At 38.6% G+C, this 17,033-nt stretch overlaps 2 protein-coding genes across 2 annotated transcripts; one reads left to right on the forward strand and one right to left on the reverse strand.

The window, feature by feature from the left end:
* On the forward strand, window positions 1-7,563 carry LOC143348243 (G-protein coupled receptor moody). Its single transcript, XM_076778254.1, has 5 exons — window positions 1-207; window positions 1,489-1,698; window positions 5,064-5,302; window positions 5,634-5,946; window positions 6,616-7,563. The coding sequence occupies exons 2-5, from the start codon at window positions 1,489-1,491 to the stop codon at window positions 7,561-7,563; spliced, it is 1,710 nt and encodes a 569-aa protein (XP_076634369.1). The 5' UTR covers window positions 1-207.
* Window positions 7,564-7,869: 306 nt separating this feature from the next.
* LOC143351717 (sensory neuron membrane protein 1) lies at window positions 7,870-15,104 on the reverse strand. Its single transcript, XM_076783542.1, has 9 exons — window positions 14,999-15,104; window positions 13,950-14,063; window positions 12,899-13,056; window positions 12,534-12,733; window positions 11,353-11,555; window positions 10,989-11,244; window positions 10,692-10,900; window positions 10,253-10,479; window positions 7,870-10,004 (listed from the first exon to the last, which is right to left on the reverse strand). The coding sequence occupies exons 2-9, from the start codon at window positions 14,052-14,054 to the stop codon at window positions 9,788-9,790; spliced, it is 1,575 nt and encodes a 524-aa protein (XP_076639657.1). The 5' UTR covers window positions 14,055-14,063; window positions 14,999-15,104; the 3' UTR covers window positions 7,870-9,787.
* Between the last annotated feature and the right edge of the window lie 1,929 nt (window positions 15,105-17,033).

Below are 17,033 nucleotides of genomic sequence, written 5' to 3' on the forward strand. Positions count from 1 at the left end.
GGGACGCGCAGGTGGGCTCGAGCGTTTTATTTACAGAGACATTGCCCGCGTGTGGAAAGGTGGCGAACCGAGTTAACAATGTGGCTCGCTGTTAAGAAGATCCGAACGCATCGAGGAGGAAAGTGTACGCGTGCTCCGCGTCGGTGAAATCTCACAAATGATCCGCATCAATGAACCCAGTGCCGACAACGTTTGCTTCTCACGAAGGTAAGCGCTGCTCCATTCATTTCTGGGTAAGGATTCGCGTGAATGAACGGATTGTGCTGACGATAACAGCCCGACACCGGCTGATACGCGACGATAAAACTCGCTTTCGCGCTACGTTTGTTCCCTGTTAGACTTTCCCGTGTTTAAAGAACCGTAGAAGCACATGATCGACACGTCGAGTGACTGGTTTTGACTCGTACGTGAAAATGCATTCGATATTTCTTCGAATTTTGATCGATAGTTCGATGGTGGACCTGCAATTTTATATATTATTTATTTTACGCAATTTTATGTATATTTTATATATATTATGATAAAATTGTTTAATATTGATGTAAATAATACTATTTAAAGATTTATTAGTATTAGGGATTAGCTTGAAGTGCCGGTCACCGGTGACCACCGTGGCAGTCAACGTGTTAAATAGACAAGAAAGTCAGGAGATTGTATTATATTAAGTTAATTATGCTTCTTGAGGAATTCATGAATATATTTGGTTGAAAAAGATATGTTTGTCTGTAAATCTCGATGGCCAAAAAGTTCTGTTTCTTTCAAGATGGACGCGTTCGAGAAAGTATTCGCCCTTTTCTTGGACGGTCCACGTGAAATCTGGAAACGTTTTACTGAAGCTTTGGGGGGTTCCCCGAGGAACGCAATACCGTCCGTAAGGTAGAATCGCTTAAAGTTTACTCTGGGTTGAAAGAAGTTTATCGTCTCGAGTGGCGAAAATAGATTTCCTCTCTTCCCTTTCGACGCCCCGCGGTGAGAAAAAAAGAGATTTCCCAGTGCATTTTCTAGACGCGCGAAGAACACGGAACGCGAAACGCGAAACGTTCTAACGGGAAGGAAAGAAAACAAATGAACCGGACGGGAGCTTAGAGGAACCCAAAAAATAGAAACACGAAAATCAGAAAGAGATCAAGGCCATTGTTGCTTAGTTCGCCGCAAATCGATCGCCTTTCGCGACACGTAAACTAACAAATTCGAACGATAGAAACAGAGTTATTTGTCTAAGTTTACTTCACTATATTCGAATAAATAGATGTCGACACTGGCTGTAATTTTTTTTATAGACGCATCAGTGATAAATATAATATTCTCTGGTAATTTTCTCGGCTATAGATTCGACAGTTGTCGAGAGAATTTCGTATTCGGAGGAATTAAAGAGTATAGAGGGTATATCGGTTCCAGAGAAAGATTACCGTGGTCTTTATCTGCGAGCCGGCCGCCAGATTTTACGGCCCTGTGCAAAACGACACCTGTACACCATGCTGTCCGCAGATGGAGTACTGGATGGCGAGCAACGAGACCGAACAGAATGGCAGAGCAGAGGCACTCGAGGAGGTCCTTCAGGATCCAGGATCCGCGGTTCTGTTCGTCGGTTATCCACGATGGCTTTTACACTTCGCCGCCATCTGTTGCATCCTCTTCATGTTCGTCGGCATCCCTGGGAATCTTTTCACCATTATTGCCCTGTACCGTACCAAAAAGGTCAGCGCACGATTAACACACTTTTGCCACTGTTAAAACATACATCTTGCATTCCATTGCTTTACATTAATTCTTAAAATAAGTGTAGAAAAAAAATTAATTGCTGTTTTTCGCTCTGCTTGGTACAGTTCTTTACTTTGCTTCTTTGTTTCCACGTGGTGAATAAATCGCTTGAATTGTAAATAAAATTATTTGGTAAGAAACATATAATTCTATAATTAATTTACCTAAAGTATAGTCTGGACGATACCTTGGTTTAATTAGTTATTAATAGTCATCGCTCACTGTACGATTAAAGTAATAAACGATTTAGCGGAGAATGTTTTGCGTTTTTGGTTTCTGGATTTTTTTAGACAAGAATAGGGTTTAGCTGATGATTAATTAGTACCGATCGATAGTAATCGTGAACGTGGATGATTAATAATTTTAAGATCGATGAAAGTAAAGGTGGGTGTGTGGTATACGATAAAACGAGGAATCCCAAGTGACGAATATCTTACGTGGCACGAGATAGATTACGAGTCGCGGTTACTCGAGTTTCTAGTATACTTTGTCGCTATTAAATCTCAGACTGGCTAAGTTAAGAAGCGAGATCGTCTGGGATCTTGTTTTAGAAGACAATGGTAGCGCGTAACGAGGTCCCACCGAGTGCTCGTTACTCAATTTTAATTAAATATCGACGCAATCGCTAAATTATAGATTGCAGCGAACGATACTTTCTTTTTCTTCATTAAAATTTCTCGACAATGAAATGAATAATACAGGGTGTTCGGCCACCCTTGGGAAAAATTTTAATAGAGGGTTCTAGAGGCCAAAATAAGATGAAAATCAAGAATACCAATTTGTTGATGGAGGCTTTGTTAAAAAGTTATTAACGTATCAAGTTATGTTCATACTGAATTTTTTTCTCGAAAATGCGCAAGATTTCGGGGGTATGTCTATTCAACAAAAATGATTGTAATTAACCCCCACAGCTAACAATATTTTTTTCAGAACGATTTGAAATATTTTAATTTCGTCAAAAAATTTCACACCTCAATTAGATTTTCGGTAAAAAGGGTGAAGCAACGAACAATATTGACAGAATTCTGAAAATTTCGAATGAAATATTTAGCAGTCCCATAGTTTTATCCCATAATTCTACAACGTTTAAAGAAGTTAAAATATTTTATGAGGAATAGACAGTAGTTGAAAAAATTATTTCCAATAAATTTTCTGGCGATCTCTAATTTTTTAGAACAAAAACGTCGTAAAAATGCTTTGTTTTGCTACATTGTCCTCGATGGGTCAAAATAAACTTTCCATATTCGCCGTGTATATTAATAAATATTCGGGTTTCGTCACTATTTGTATACACTGCCGCTCAAAAGTGTGATAGCGCGTCTGGTATAGCAAAAATTTATTTTCACGCGCTAAATGGATGCAAGCGCGTCTGTAAACACGAGTATATATTTTTACTATAAACGTTTGCTTTCGCGTGAACAGTGAAGTTACAAATATTGTCAGTTCCATGAAAATAATAATTAACCTCGTACTATTTTCCCCTCCCAAACGAATAACGAATAATCGAGCACGTTTAAACGATATAATAGCGACGATGTTATTCGTTGAAAAACGGAACGATGCGTTAAAAAATGTCTGCTTTATCGTGGTCACGTTTCGTGAAATAATTCTCAACGATACTAAAGCTCGATCGAATTACGTGAGTTTTTTGTGATTTCGCGTACGATTTGCAAACTCCGTGGATGTTTATCCGCTCGAATAGTCTATTTACCGAGCAGCCTCGATCGCCAGATAAGACGTACCGACGCCACGATAACTCCTCGCCTCGCATATAAACGTTTTCCTTTCTTCGAGTTCACTGGGATTTATGTAGGAGACGATTTTGCAACGCGCGATGCATACACGATTTATTTTAAGTCGATAGCCAAGCTTCGAAATGACCATCAAACTCTTCCAGCGACTCCACCGTGCAAAATTCGTATCGAAATTCATCCGAATAAATTATTATTACAAATAATCTAACAAACCATCTAAAACCAACGTCACGTGCTCGATATCTTTTCTTATTACTAACAATAGGACTCTCGGTAACAAGTTAGATGAGTCACCATTTTGTATTGTCCTATTCTTCGTTCGAACTACGTTTAAGCATGCATCTGGACGCGTTTGGTATAATGAAAAGCCATACTTTGGCTTCCCTACGAGCGATTCTCATTCGTTGCGTGTAAAAATAAATTATTATTTTCGTGGAGAAAGTATTTAAAGTACTCCGGCGATTTTAAGTCTCTGCTTTGGATTATTCAAGATGGCGACGATAGAGGATCTCCATTCGCGATAGATTCTTCCGCAGGAATATTTTGTGTTTGAAACAAATGGTATTTCTAGTCGTCTGTGCTCCCATGCGAGTGTTACTCGTTCGTAGGATTTCATTTTCGTCCATTGTTTCGCGCGGTAATGACCATACGTTTCTAAAAATAGCGATAACGTAATAATCAAACGAGCCAATGATCGAAAGGTCGACGGCACCGTTTGTTATGAAACGAAATTTTCGGGTTTAAGCGTTGCATATCCGACGCAGGACTGAGACTAATTGTTAAAATCGAACATTCGAACACTTTGGAGACTCAAATATGCAATTACTCCGATCGATATGCTAGAATTAAACAAGGAAGAAATATTCGATGACGAGTTTTGCTTAGCAATGCAAAACACTGAACGGAACATCAAATTCTATACATTCGGTGTCTCAATTGTTTCTCGAATTCTGAATTTCATTTCAAGTTCGAGTAAAAGCAATTAATTTTTAATACGAAAGAATCATTTCCCAGAGTCGTTACGCTCGATTCTGGCAACTTTAAACCGGAACTTCGACTTTCTTTCGTCGCGAGAGTAGCTCCTACGCGTGAACCTGATAGTAGGCAACCGACTTCTTACGCCTGTACGCAAGCAAAGCATCGATAGGTGTTCGAATCGAATGGAAATCGAAATCGAAATTTTATTGTTACGATTTTTAATTATACAGGATGTTCAGCCATCCCTGGGAAAAATTTTAATAAGAGATTCTAGATGCCAAAATAAGGCGAAAATCAAGTATATCAATTTCTTGACTGAGGCTTCATTAAAAAGTTATTAACAAATTAAATTAAAAAATTTCAAATCGTTCTGGAAAAATTATTTTTGGTTGCAGGGGTTCATTACAATCATTTTTGGTCGATACACATACCCCTAAAATCCTACTCACATTCGAGAAAAAAATTCAGTACGGGCGGAACTTTAAACGTTAATAACTTTTTAACGAAATCTCCAGACAGGAAAATTAATGTTTTGAAGAAAAGTATACCTATTTGTACATTATTTTGCAGCTGAGGAACGCCACGACGATCTTCATAATGAACCTATCGGTCTCAGATTTTATGTTCTGTTGCTTTAATCTTCCTCTGGCCACGTCGACCTTCTGGCACAGCTCCTGGCGTCATGGAGCACTCCTGTGTCGGCTGTTTCCTTTGCTGAGGTACGGTCTGGTCGCAGTGAGCCTCTTCACGATAATGGCGATCACGATCAATCGTTATATTATGATAGGTCATCCTAGGTTGTACCCTACGTAAGTAAATTTCCAGGATCTTCGTATTTAATTCCTTGAAACCTGAACCATTTATAGATACGAATTATTAAATTTAGGGGTTGAGACTACCCTCTACAAAGCGTCCATTTCATTAATTCTATTGATAAAGATTTTGATATTTTGGGATCGAGAAAGAGAAAGTGAAATGATACAGAAAAGGGTCCTCTGCGATTTTGTGACAAAATTTGTAAAATATTGACTTTCGAGACTTCCAATTTCGAGCCTCGAATCATGTTTATAATGTTTTCTGTATCTTTTATCGAACACCCTAAACCTTGACCCATCCTAACAGCTACGTTTCATTTTTTAGATTGTATAAACCAAAGTACTTATGGCCCATGGTTCTGAGTATTTGGATCGTCGCGTTTGGCGTTCTGATCGTCACGTGGTTCGAGAGCTGGGGCCGTTTCGGTCTGGACACGGCCATTGGTTCCTGTTCGATCCTCCCGGATGTCTATGGTCGCAGCCCCAAGGAGTTCCTTTTCGTCATTGCTTTCCTGACGCCCTGCATCGCGATAATCGTTTGCTACGTGAGAATTTTCTGTATCGTTCGGAAAACGGCCTGCAAGAGCAGGAGAAGAAACGTGGCCGCCAATAGGAACATTGATAAACTCAATCACGAGGTGAGAACGATTCTGAAATGCAAAATTAGAGAAGTAGCATTGTGAAATACAAGAGAAAAGAATAAAAGTCTATTTTTACGAATGGTACGAAGCTACTGCAAATTATACTCACAAGCGATAATAACAAGCGGGAACAATTGTAATGGGGAATTCTGGAGGTCAAAATAAGACAAAAATCAAGAATATCAATTTGTTGTTGGAGGCTTCGTTAAAAAGTTATTAACGTTTAAGGTTCCGTCCGTACTGAATTTTTTTCTCGAAAATGGATAGGATTTCAGGGGTATGTCTATTCACCAAAAATGATTATAATCGACCCCTGCAACCAAAAATAATTTTTCCAGAACTATTTGAAATTTTTTAATTTAATTTGTTAACAACTTTTTAATGAAGCCTCAGTCAAGAAATTGATATTCTTGATTTTCGTCTTATTTTGGCCTCTGGAATACCTCATTGCAATTTTTCCCAGCGGTGGCCGAACACCCTGCATAAAATTTTCTATAAAATCGTTGGTTGCGAGTAACGCCAATTACCAGGTCTCACCACAAGGAGGAGAATCCAAATTCCATCGATCTCCCTTTTACATTTTTAGAAACTAGACTACTAGAGAGATAAAAGAAAGAAAAGTTGGTAGCAGGAGGCGTCTCTCAGCTTCGTTTTCATCTGTTACAGCGAGGCTCCGTGTCTCCCAGAAACCAAGAAGAGGAGCTCTCGGTGTTGGGATCGAATTGCACAGCGAGTGTCCTCTGTACAAAGTTCTCGTCGAAATGCGCGATCACGCCGTCGAATCGATTCAACGATTCGCAGACACCTTCGAGATCGGCGATCGAAGAAACGCTGTCGGAATCGCAGCCCTCGTGGCAGCAAGAGAAAGATATCAGGGACGACGACAGCGAGGAATCAGTGAGGAAGGATTCCAAGGAACGACCGAGCAAACGTAACAGTCAGCTGTCGGCTTTGGAAAGCGTCGAAGTCTACGAGAAAATGGATTCTAGTTTGGGGATCAAGATAGACGATATACCGTACGTCGACGAACGCGACGATTTAGACGCTACGAACGACAGTTGCTCGAACAACGATCGAAACACGATTCGAGGATCGTCCGTGAAGGGTCCCGTGAATTCTCGAGGCAAACTGGAGAGAATGGCGAGCAGGGGCTCGTTTATAATCGAGCTGGGTCTCTGGGTACAAAGACTGAGCTCGAAGGCCTCCACGGAGAGCGATCGTTTGGAGAGCTTCAGCTCGAACTCCCCCGAACGATCTACGACGAGGCAGGCCGCGAACGGTGATCGAGACTCGGGATCCAAGAGGGTCAGGAGAACGAAGAACTCCTCGATTCCACCTAGAATGAGCAACAAAGACAAGAAGCTGCTTAGTATGATTCTGGTGATATTCTTGTCCTTCGTCGTTTGCTATTTACCGATCACCGTCACGAAAATCTCGAGGAACGCCATCGACTGGAGGGGTTTCAACATCGCTGGTTACATCTTGATTTATTTAACGACCTGTATAAATCCTGTGGTGTACGTGGTCATGAGTTCCGATTACAGGAGTGCCTACAAAAATGTGTTGCTGTGTAGAAACGTGTCCAGAGCGAAAAATGAATTTAGGAGGCCGTGAGGGTGGAAGAATGTTCTATCGAAACAAGCTGTGTTCTTCGAATAGTTTTTTAACGAATAAATATTACGAAGTAAATATAAATTTGTGTTAAGAATGATTAACATCCCCGATATTGTCTATGTTAGGTGCAAGTGTTGATGAAGTGTTTCGTCGACATTTAACACGGAAACAACAAATGTAGGAGCTTCGTTAGAAAACATTCTTTATTCGTTAATTACACTTCGTTACATGATCCACCAGCCGAATACGGAATAAATAATAAGTACAATCTCTGGTACGCTTGTATCAAATTATTCCAACTTGCCAAATATTTTTCTTCATTGTTCAGCCCTCTGACGAGATGGCGTAACAATACGTATCTTGTGACACTCGAGAGATTATAAGAAAGCTAGCGATCAGAGTCCCATCCAAATCGGTCTAGCGATTTTTCTGATCATCGAACATAATCAAACTCGCAATCTCTACCCCCTTGGTAGTATAGACTTATGATTTGATGTATAGTAACACTCAGGGTCGGCTTAAGGGTGTATGGTCGCCATTGGACCATATAAAAGTCGGCCCTGATAACACTTAACGATAAATAGTAAGAAACTAATAGGACAAAATAGACTTTTTAAGATATTTGCAGGAGACTAATCGTTGCTATCAAGTTTGAACTATCAAAATGGTACATAATCTTTAATATGATTGTCAATACCGCTTGTCGAATTTTATAAGATAGGAGAGTGTTTCAATGGCGACACTTGCTTAACGAATACAGAAAGAAATTTTTAATTGAAGCTAAGGACACGAAAGCTGAAAATTATTTACAAAACAAACAACTTGTTGGAAATAGACAAGTGTATATTTCGATCGCAGATAATTCCTTTATGGACCACAGTTTATAAAAATAAGAAACTAATGGCCATGTATTTGTATAAATTACGCATCAAGACGCTTACAATTGAATATACGAAAATGCTATACAAAGTCAGATCACAATATTGTTGATCAGAAATATTTGTGTTAGTTTGCATAATAGAGGAAAGTAATTTCATAATGTGAAACAATAAGATATTTCAATAAAAATCATCTTTCTGTATTAATAAATGAATAGTACATACTTCGAGTCAACAATGTTGCTGCTCCAGGTTGTGCAATATAAGAGAGTTCATTAAAAAATTCTGCAGTTTCGTGATGTAATAATATTGCGTTTTACTATAAATTTGGTGCACTGTAGTTTAATGGATTGATCGTGTAATTTTCAAGTATATTATCGGCCACGTATAACGTTATCGTTTGCTAGTATTTTCAACAAGTTGTTAAGTTACTAAGCAAAACGGAAAATTAAATATTAGATTAAGTTTTATTGAGCAAAACTGTTGGTTCATATCAAAAAAATTTTATCCGAAATATTGTGCATTTCGAAACTTTAATTTCTTAATAAATTAAAACTAGTTCAATTTTTAATAACGACGACGTAAGTACCAATACTAAAAATATTTTCAGAACTCGTTCTAACCTTGTGCATGGTCAATACTGTACTGGTAGGAGCTCAAGAGATCTGTCCTGAAAGTAACGCGAATCCTATTGGTTAGATTTTTTTTACTCCGCCCTCGTAACGCACGTGACGAGCGAGTGGACCAATAAAACAACACATTCATTAACACCGATACGTATCGATTCCCAACTATCGTATCGAGGCATTAAATGAATATAAAAATAAATTCTCACTGTTATTAATAAGATGCACTTGTTGACACTTCTTATAATAACGATACAATTCATACATTAAGTATTATCGAGACTTCAACAAAATAACATTGAAGCTACCAAGTATTAAAATTATAGATCACTCGAAGAATTTCGAACGAAACATCAGCATTTCGTAGATAACTTTAAAGAAACCATTGAAAAGAGACATAAAATAAAAGATAGTAATCGATGATCGAGATAGTTATCGATGATCTACAAATTGTACACATCTATGGCATACGTTGATAATATGGAAAAACGTATGCAGAGTATACTTCATAAATAAACATTTAATTTAATACGAGTAAATAAATTCTGCAGACACGTAGCATACGTTTTTCATATTTACGTGCGCTACGAATGCATAAAATACACAGTCTAGTTACCGCAATCTCTCTGATTTCACACGAGGTACGAACTTCCTTTCCCCTCGCGACGCCATTTTTTAGGCTCTCGTAATGTAAACTGTAATTAAAATCCAAAGCTCTGGCTAATTCGCGTCTAGATTGGGCGGTACGGCCGCGCTCTGTATCGTGCTGATGTTCATTTGCGGCGGCCATTTTTTCTGGTCATCTTCTTTCGCGCTCTGTGACTGTGGCGTCACCTTCGTGATGTCCAGCTTATTCTTCTCCCTGTTCTTGTAATGCAACGCAGCTGCTCCGCCGCTCAAGCCGGCACCGACGACTATGGTCAACCACTTTAAGAATCTGTTCAACAAACGTTTAAAAGCCATTATTTACAGTATGGTATTCCAAGATGGCGAACGCTAATCGTACGTCCTCTGCTGGGACCCATCTGCAAAAAAAACTTGTAACATTTGAGTGTGTTCTCATGGAAATTTCATGGAAAACTCTAACGACAGTGGTGGCGGCATCTGGTGGCCCTGTGTATAAAATACGAAATAAGGATTCATTCCTCCTTTCTTTAAACAGAGTAACTCGAAGAAGGTATTTACCCGACGGCTTTTATCGCGAAGAACACGGTTTTCAATTTTTTCACGAACTCATCGCCCAGCAGGATTCCTTCCTCGACCCAGAAAAGGGGGAACAGACACTCTGGGAATTTTTTCATCAGCTTGAACTTTTCGACGGAATGCAGGAACATGTTGAATTGCAGTCTCTTGTGCGCGCTCAACGGGGTGGCTGTCATTGGCTCGAAGTCCATAGAGATATCGTGCTCCTCCTAGGGAAATTGTGAAAATGTTACCATTTTTCCAGAAAACTATAAAGGCACTACCAGAGAGGGGAGTAATTTTATTTATATAATAGCGTATATTCCAATCACATTTTTCATGTTAAATTTCATTTAAAATAGACGTAATTTTAATTCCATTCTTCCAATCGCGATCCTAGTATTTTTTCTGGTATTTTGTTGGTTGCAAACCAAGTACTAGCCTCGTTAGGATGGAGTCCGTCGACCAATTTCAGATAATCATCCGATCCAAGAAAGTGAGGTAGCGAACCAACCATCGGCGCACCCAGGCACTTGGACAAGTCATGCAAATTTTTCTTCAAGCAAGTGTCGGGCGTGGGACAGAAACACTTCTCCATGGGATTCGTGCTCTGGTCTCCGAAGTCAGCCGTGTAATGATTCGTGTGGATTCCTGCGAAAAATGGCGGGCAATTCAGCAAACGCATCAACGATCATGGAGATTGAGGGATCGTCTTGACTTTGAGCTTTGCGTTGCGTACCTTTAACTTTGGTCTTGTGCGTGTAATGGGCGGACAGACTCCTGCATATGTCAGGACTGAAGGAGACGATGTCGTCGTCGTCCGTGAGCAACGGTGGAAAGATGGTGGAATCCGTTCCGTTGAACGCGTTGCAGTGGTCGTCCGACCAGATCGTTAACGCTGGTTTTCCGTCGAATTCTATCACGCGACCGACGTCCTTGTAATTTTTTATTCCACGCAAAACGCGTATACGTTCGGGAACGACGGTGCCATTTTTCTGTACAAAATATGTTAACCTTCGTTCGAAAAAGCCTCTTTGCTATTTCATAAGTGAATGAATTTCGACGAATCTAAACGATTATAATTAGAGAACGGGTGTACATACTGGACCAAATAAGGAGAAAAAGTAATGGCCCTGGCCGTCTGTTGTGAAATCGCTGGACCTAGACTTTAAATTGTTGCAAATAGCGGACCCAGCGAAGTCCTTCACCGTACAGTCAATCGGCAGACCTTCGAACAATATTTCCTTTGCTGTTGCCTTTACGAAAACTGAGCTGGGCTTCTTGAAAATGCTGTCCACGCCTTTGTCTGGAACCGGGAAAATAGTTTAGGAAACTCGATAAAACGACAAGTAATTGATTATAGGTTATAACGATCGAGACACCAACTAACGGTTTCTTATACAGGGTGTTCGGCCACCCATGGGAAAAATTTTAATGGGAGATTCTAGAGGCCAAAATAAGACGAAAATCAAGAATACCAATTTGTTGATGGAGGCTTCGTTAAAAAGTTATTAACGTTTAAAATTCTGTCCGTACTGAATTTTTTTCTAGAAAATGGGTAGGATTTCGGGGGTATGTCTATTCACCAAAAATGATTGTAATTGACCCTCGTAATGGAAAATCATTTTTCCAAAACGATTTGTAATTTTTTTTTCCCGTTGAAAAATTTCACACCTTCTCGAATTTTTTTCTCGTAACTGGGTAGGATTTCGGGGGTATATCTATTCATAAAAAATGATTGTAATGGACCCTTGCAATCGAAAATAATTTTTTTAGAACGATTTAAACAATTTTTTTTCTCCCCCAAAAATTTCACCACCTACTCGAATTTTTTTCTCGAAGGAGGGTAGGATTTCGGGGATATGTCTATTCACCAAAAATGCTTATAATTGACCCCTGCAACCGAAAATAATTTTTTCAGAACGATTTGAAATGTTTAAATTTAATTGTTAATAACTTTTTAACGAAGCCTCCATCAACAAATTGGTATTCTTGATTTTCGTCTTATTTTGGCCTCTAGAATCCTTCATTGAAATTCTTCCCAGGGTTGGCCGAACACCCTGTATAGTTAGAAACAAGCTCGAGAAAAGAACAAGATAAGTGTAGGATGACTCGAGGAATACGTTATGGAAAACAATTGATTATCTCACCCCCAAGGCAGCGGTGTAAGCGGTTTATTGTTAGCTATAAGGTACGGTAGAGTTAGTTTTTGCTGCTGATCGAATTGAAGGAATATTCGATCGAGCGTTCTCGATAGAAACCGTGAAGAGCATGATTTACTCACTGATGATCCCCATCGCCGCGGGTTGTTCGGCCAGAGTAATTTTCACGATGCTGAGAATGAGAATATGCGGGAAGTAGAGCACCTCGTCGCCGGTTAGACCGTTACTGCGCGAAGGATTGAAATACCATGTCGCTTTTACGTTGTACTCGACGCTGTCATCTTCGTCACGATCGACGAGATTCACCTTCTGTTTGTACTCGCTGGAAATAACAAATGTATTTATTTATTCCACGTTACATGTATCCGATATGTTCTTAGAAACAATTTTTGTATATTGCAGGTTCCGTTTGTTCACAGTTTTGTTGAGCCTCTAAAAAGAGTGTCTTTTCTTTATACTAAACGACCGAAAATTGGAAAATACTTACTCGTAAAAGTACGGCCCCACTTCCTGAAGGATCGGTTTCTCTCCCGCTGTTATTTCGACGGGATTCGTCACGTTGAAGAGATAAATTTTGAAGTCGAGCGGAAGGGGGAAGTTCGACCACAATTCGCGCATCTCGGAACCATGTCTCAGCGATACTTGCTGGAATTTCAAATTGTTGTTATAATAGTATAAGCAAATGGTCTTTTCATCGAGAGTAATAAATTTACGAGCCCCGATAAAATTACAGATTGTTAATTCTAGGTTTACGGACACTCGTTGCGCATATTTTTATTGTAATTCGCTCTGTTAACAGTTACATTAAAATGCAATTTTTCTTTTAATTAGAGTGTACATTCATATCATTACGTCAATTAAATCCAACATAAATTGCTGACAAATAATATTTATGAGTTCTGTATCGCTAGATTTAGAATCTTAATGCGTCAAATTGACGTATTCCGTAAACCTAGTGTTAATAATGTTAATAATGGATCAGGTAACACAGAGTATCTTCTTGTCTTTGGAGCCGATACTTGTCGAAATGACGATAAATATTAGCGTTTTGCAGCCAGTTTGCATACCGTATTGAAACGAGTACGCTTTGTATTTATTTGTAAGAGTTTACCGTGTTCTCTGTCGAAGTGCACGTGTGTAACGCGATGACACGCGATGGGAAATAATTATGGGAAGTTCTGAGTAACGACAAACACAATGGAGAGAAACGGGTGTAGAGTGACAATTACAGAGAGAAGAATACAACTTTGCTTCGGGAATAATGGTAGGTAAGAAACGGTCGTGAAAAATTGAAAGTAACGTTAATGGCGTCAGTAATAAATAATTATTATTCGATGCAAGATAATAAATGAAGTAAAAACTACCTGCTTAAATTCTATTTGAAACGTAAGTAAAAATTGTATACCAAAACAAAAATTTATGAGTCAATTTTTACTAGTTATTGCTAGCTACTTTTGGTAAAAAGTTTCCTTAATTTATTCTTTTTAATTCTTGCTGTAACAGGGATAAAAATGTTTTTATTGGAATTTTCTGCTTACCTTCTTGATCTGTGACCTTAGAATCGGAGGAAATACCACTGCACAGAACAGAACGCCGAAACTGAACATAGAACCACCGATGATTCCCAATTTCTTCGGCTTCATAGTAATGCACTAGGAAAATCACAAATCTATATTCGACAGTGTTCTCGTCCAGTGCACTCGCGTAAAGATTTTCAGAAAATTTTCTTCGTTGAAACGTGGACTTTGACAAAACTGTATAAGAATCTAAAATAAATCCGTAAATAAATATTTATCTCGAGCGATTTTTGAGAAAATCACGCGCGAGTGTAAATAGATTCTAAGTCTCGGTGCCCCGAAAACGAGATTTCTGTTTCAGCGGAAAGTTTAAGAAGTGTTTTAACGCGGCGGGAGTTCGTCGATCAATTCTAATCAAATTTTGAAAACCTTGCATTTGCTCGGAGCAGGCAGCGCATTTCGAAGCTTTCGGCCTGTCGTTAGAAACGACAGCAGGCCCACAATCGACGTGTACAGGGTGAGATCGACGCTCCGGCGAAAAAGACGGCGGGTCAAGTTGAACGTAAATTGCTTGAAATGCATTCTTTAATATCGTCCCTCGACTTCTCGAACTATTCCCCCCCTTAAAAGTTCAACTTTGCGCTTGTTTAAATTTTTTTTAGGATCCTCGATCCCCTAATACTACTATATCCCCAAACATTTAAAAAAAATTATACTTGGCGAACCACCTGACTCAATTGTATTCAATCGAAATCTTTTTTTATCGTGAATGTTAGATTTCAAAGAATGTTCAAGGTAAGGATATTTTTTTTAAAAAATTGTCACTCTCGAAGGTCCCCGAAAATCGTATAATGCACGATAAATAAAAATTTTTATTCGTCCACTGGCTACGAATGCAATCGAGCTGGTCGAATCAGGTGGTCCATCCTGTATTTACGTAGAGGATTGGAGGATTCTTAAATGTTTGTTGTTCGATAACGAGCCGTTGTTAAGTTCGATTTATGTTTCTTTTTTTTTCGTTCACTTGTTCGTTACGGATTTGGTCGGTTGCCGAGCCGTTTTGCGCGCACCTTGATATCACGAGCTCGTTGGGAACAACGTCGATAGTCGAGTGGAAACCGTGTGTCGCGATGAGAGCGACTCTCTCACTATCGTCCTGGGCCGTCGATCTTCGAGTGTTCGCGCCAGAGGACTGCGCGTTTCGAGCACGCTCGGCGTCGCGACGCCGCGACGCCCGCGTGTACGCGGCCACTCCTGCGCCACCACGTATTCACCGATTTTTCTCGCGCTTATTCGCCGCGAATTACCCGACCAAACACAGCTTTTGCAATTAAAATACTCATAGTCGATAAATAAAATAAATATCAGTAAATTAAGGGGCCTTTCTACGTTGTGGGATTAAAAAAATCGATTTTTTTTGCATTTTCCTTTAGTACGTAGTCTCGAAAATATGTCTACCAAATATTAAATTGAAATTCGAAAAACTAACGAAGTTACAGCCTGCTGAAATGTACCACGCGCAGGTATAACAACTGAACGTGAAACTTTAAAGCTGTTATTCAAGATATCAACATCAGATTTATAGAGTATCTTTAGAACTGGTTTCCCTATAGTATGAACTAGGATAATTGCGATATATGTAATACTTTTTCTTTTATTAACAAAAAAGCAACCGAATATATGAAAATATTCAGTATTTGGTAAAATAGCCGCCATTTTGCCATTTTTTGTTTTTTTTTTTAAAGATCCTAGTTCAAGCTATAATCAAACTTATCTATATTAAGAGTATCGTTGGTTTTTGGATTTCGGATAACTTGTTCGCAAGATATCACGTACGCAGTCGGGCGCCGTTCGTAAAAACTGTTGTTTGTTGATCAACAAAAACAGCGTAATCAATAGATATTACGCGTTGCAAAAATTCGTAAATATAACTAAATATATAATAAATGTATATACAAAACCCCGAATTAATCGCTCTTTAATAGCCCGTAAAAAAAAATCACAAAGAAACGTGTATTTTTCGTGCTTACAAGGTAGAATGGCCCCTTAATGTAGGGGCTGAAGCCCTTGTAACGCCCCTTATTTGTTAAAGTTTGTATTCCAAAATTTGAAAAGTTCAGTAGTTCAAATACTCCACAAATTATAAGTACCAATGGAAGTTTTCTATATTTTAAAATTCGATTCTGTGATTCAAATATACATATATTTCAAAGAAATAGTATGTATTCTTGTTAAAGAAAAGGATTCGCGTATCGTATGTTCATTTTTTTTAAATTTCTCCGTACGTTTCTAGGATTTTCACATCTAGGTGAATAATACTTTTCTGTCAGGTTTAAACTGTTATGGATTTATTCTTGGGACATTATAACGTATGTGCTTCGGTGTCAAGTGTAACGCCTATCGAGCGCAAAGGTGCTGAAGAATCTATTAAATATGAAGTTGCTATAGATGTCTGTTACTGGGAAAGCGTTCGAACCGAGAACTTTATCGCTGTTAGCCATACTCACGACAGTTAAGGAAAATCGACTGAAAAATTTATACGCGTAAATAGTTCCAAATTATAGGTAGTTAAAACGATGATAAACAACGTTCATTTTGCATAAAAGCCATCTAAGAAAGCGCCGATAACGAATGTTATTCTTAATTCTAAATTTTCAATTTTCTCATTATCATTTATGCTATCGTCTCAAGTTTCGTTGGTTTGTTTATTAAAACGCTTTCAATCGTTTGTTTAAAACCCTCTTCATCACAGAAAATAAACAACGTGCTTCGTTGCTTCAATGTTTCTTCGATAACAATCGTGTAAATGTGTCTATATTAAATGTTTCGAAAATATTCAGAACATCGAATAAAAATTTAACTCTCTGTCGCACAATATGGCCAGCTTATTATTTAGATTATGTAACTTAAGGGAGTATTGCTGTCTAGGCTGTCATTTCTTCGGCCTTTTTTTGTGATTTTTTTTTTAACGACGGGTAGGTTATTTTGTAGTGACATTTCGCAGATATATTTATTTGTCTTATAGGTATGTATAGTAGTTTTTTCATCAAAAAATATTAAAAATTGCGAGAGTTATAGCTTCTTGTTTAAAAAAACACATTTAAA

Source organism: Colletes latitarsis, chromosome 2, assembly GCF_051014445.1.
Source record: "Colletes latitarsis isolate SP2378_abdomen chromosome 2, iyColLati1, whole genome shotgun sequence".
NCBI lineage: Eukaryota > Metazoa > Arthropoda > Insecta > Hymenoptera > Colletidae > Colletes > Colletes latitarsis.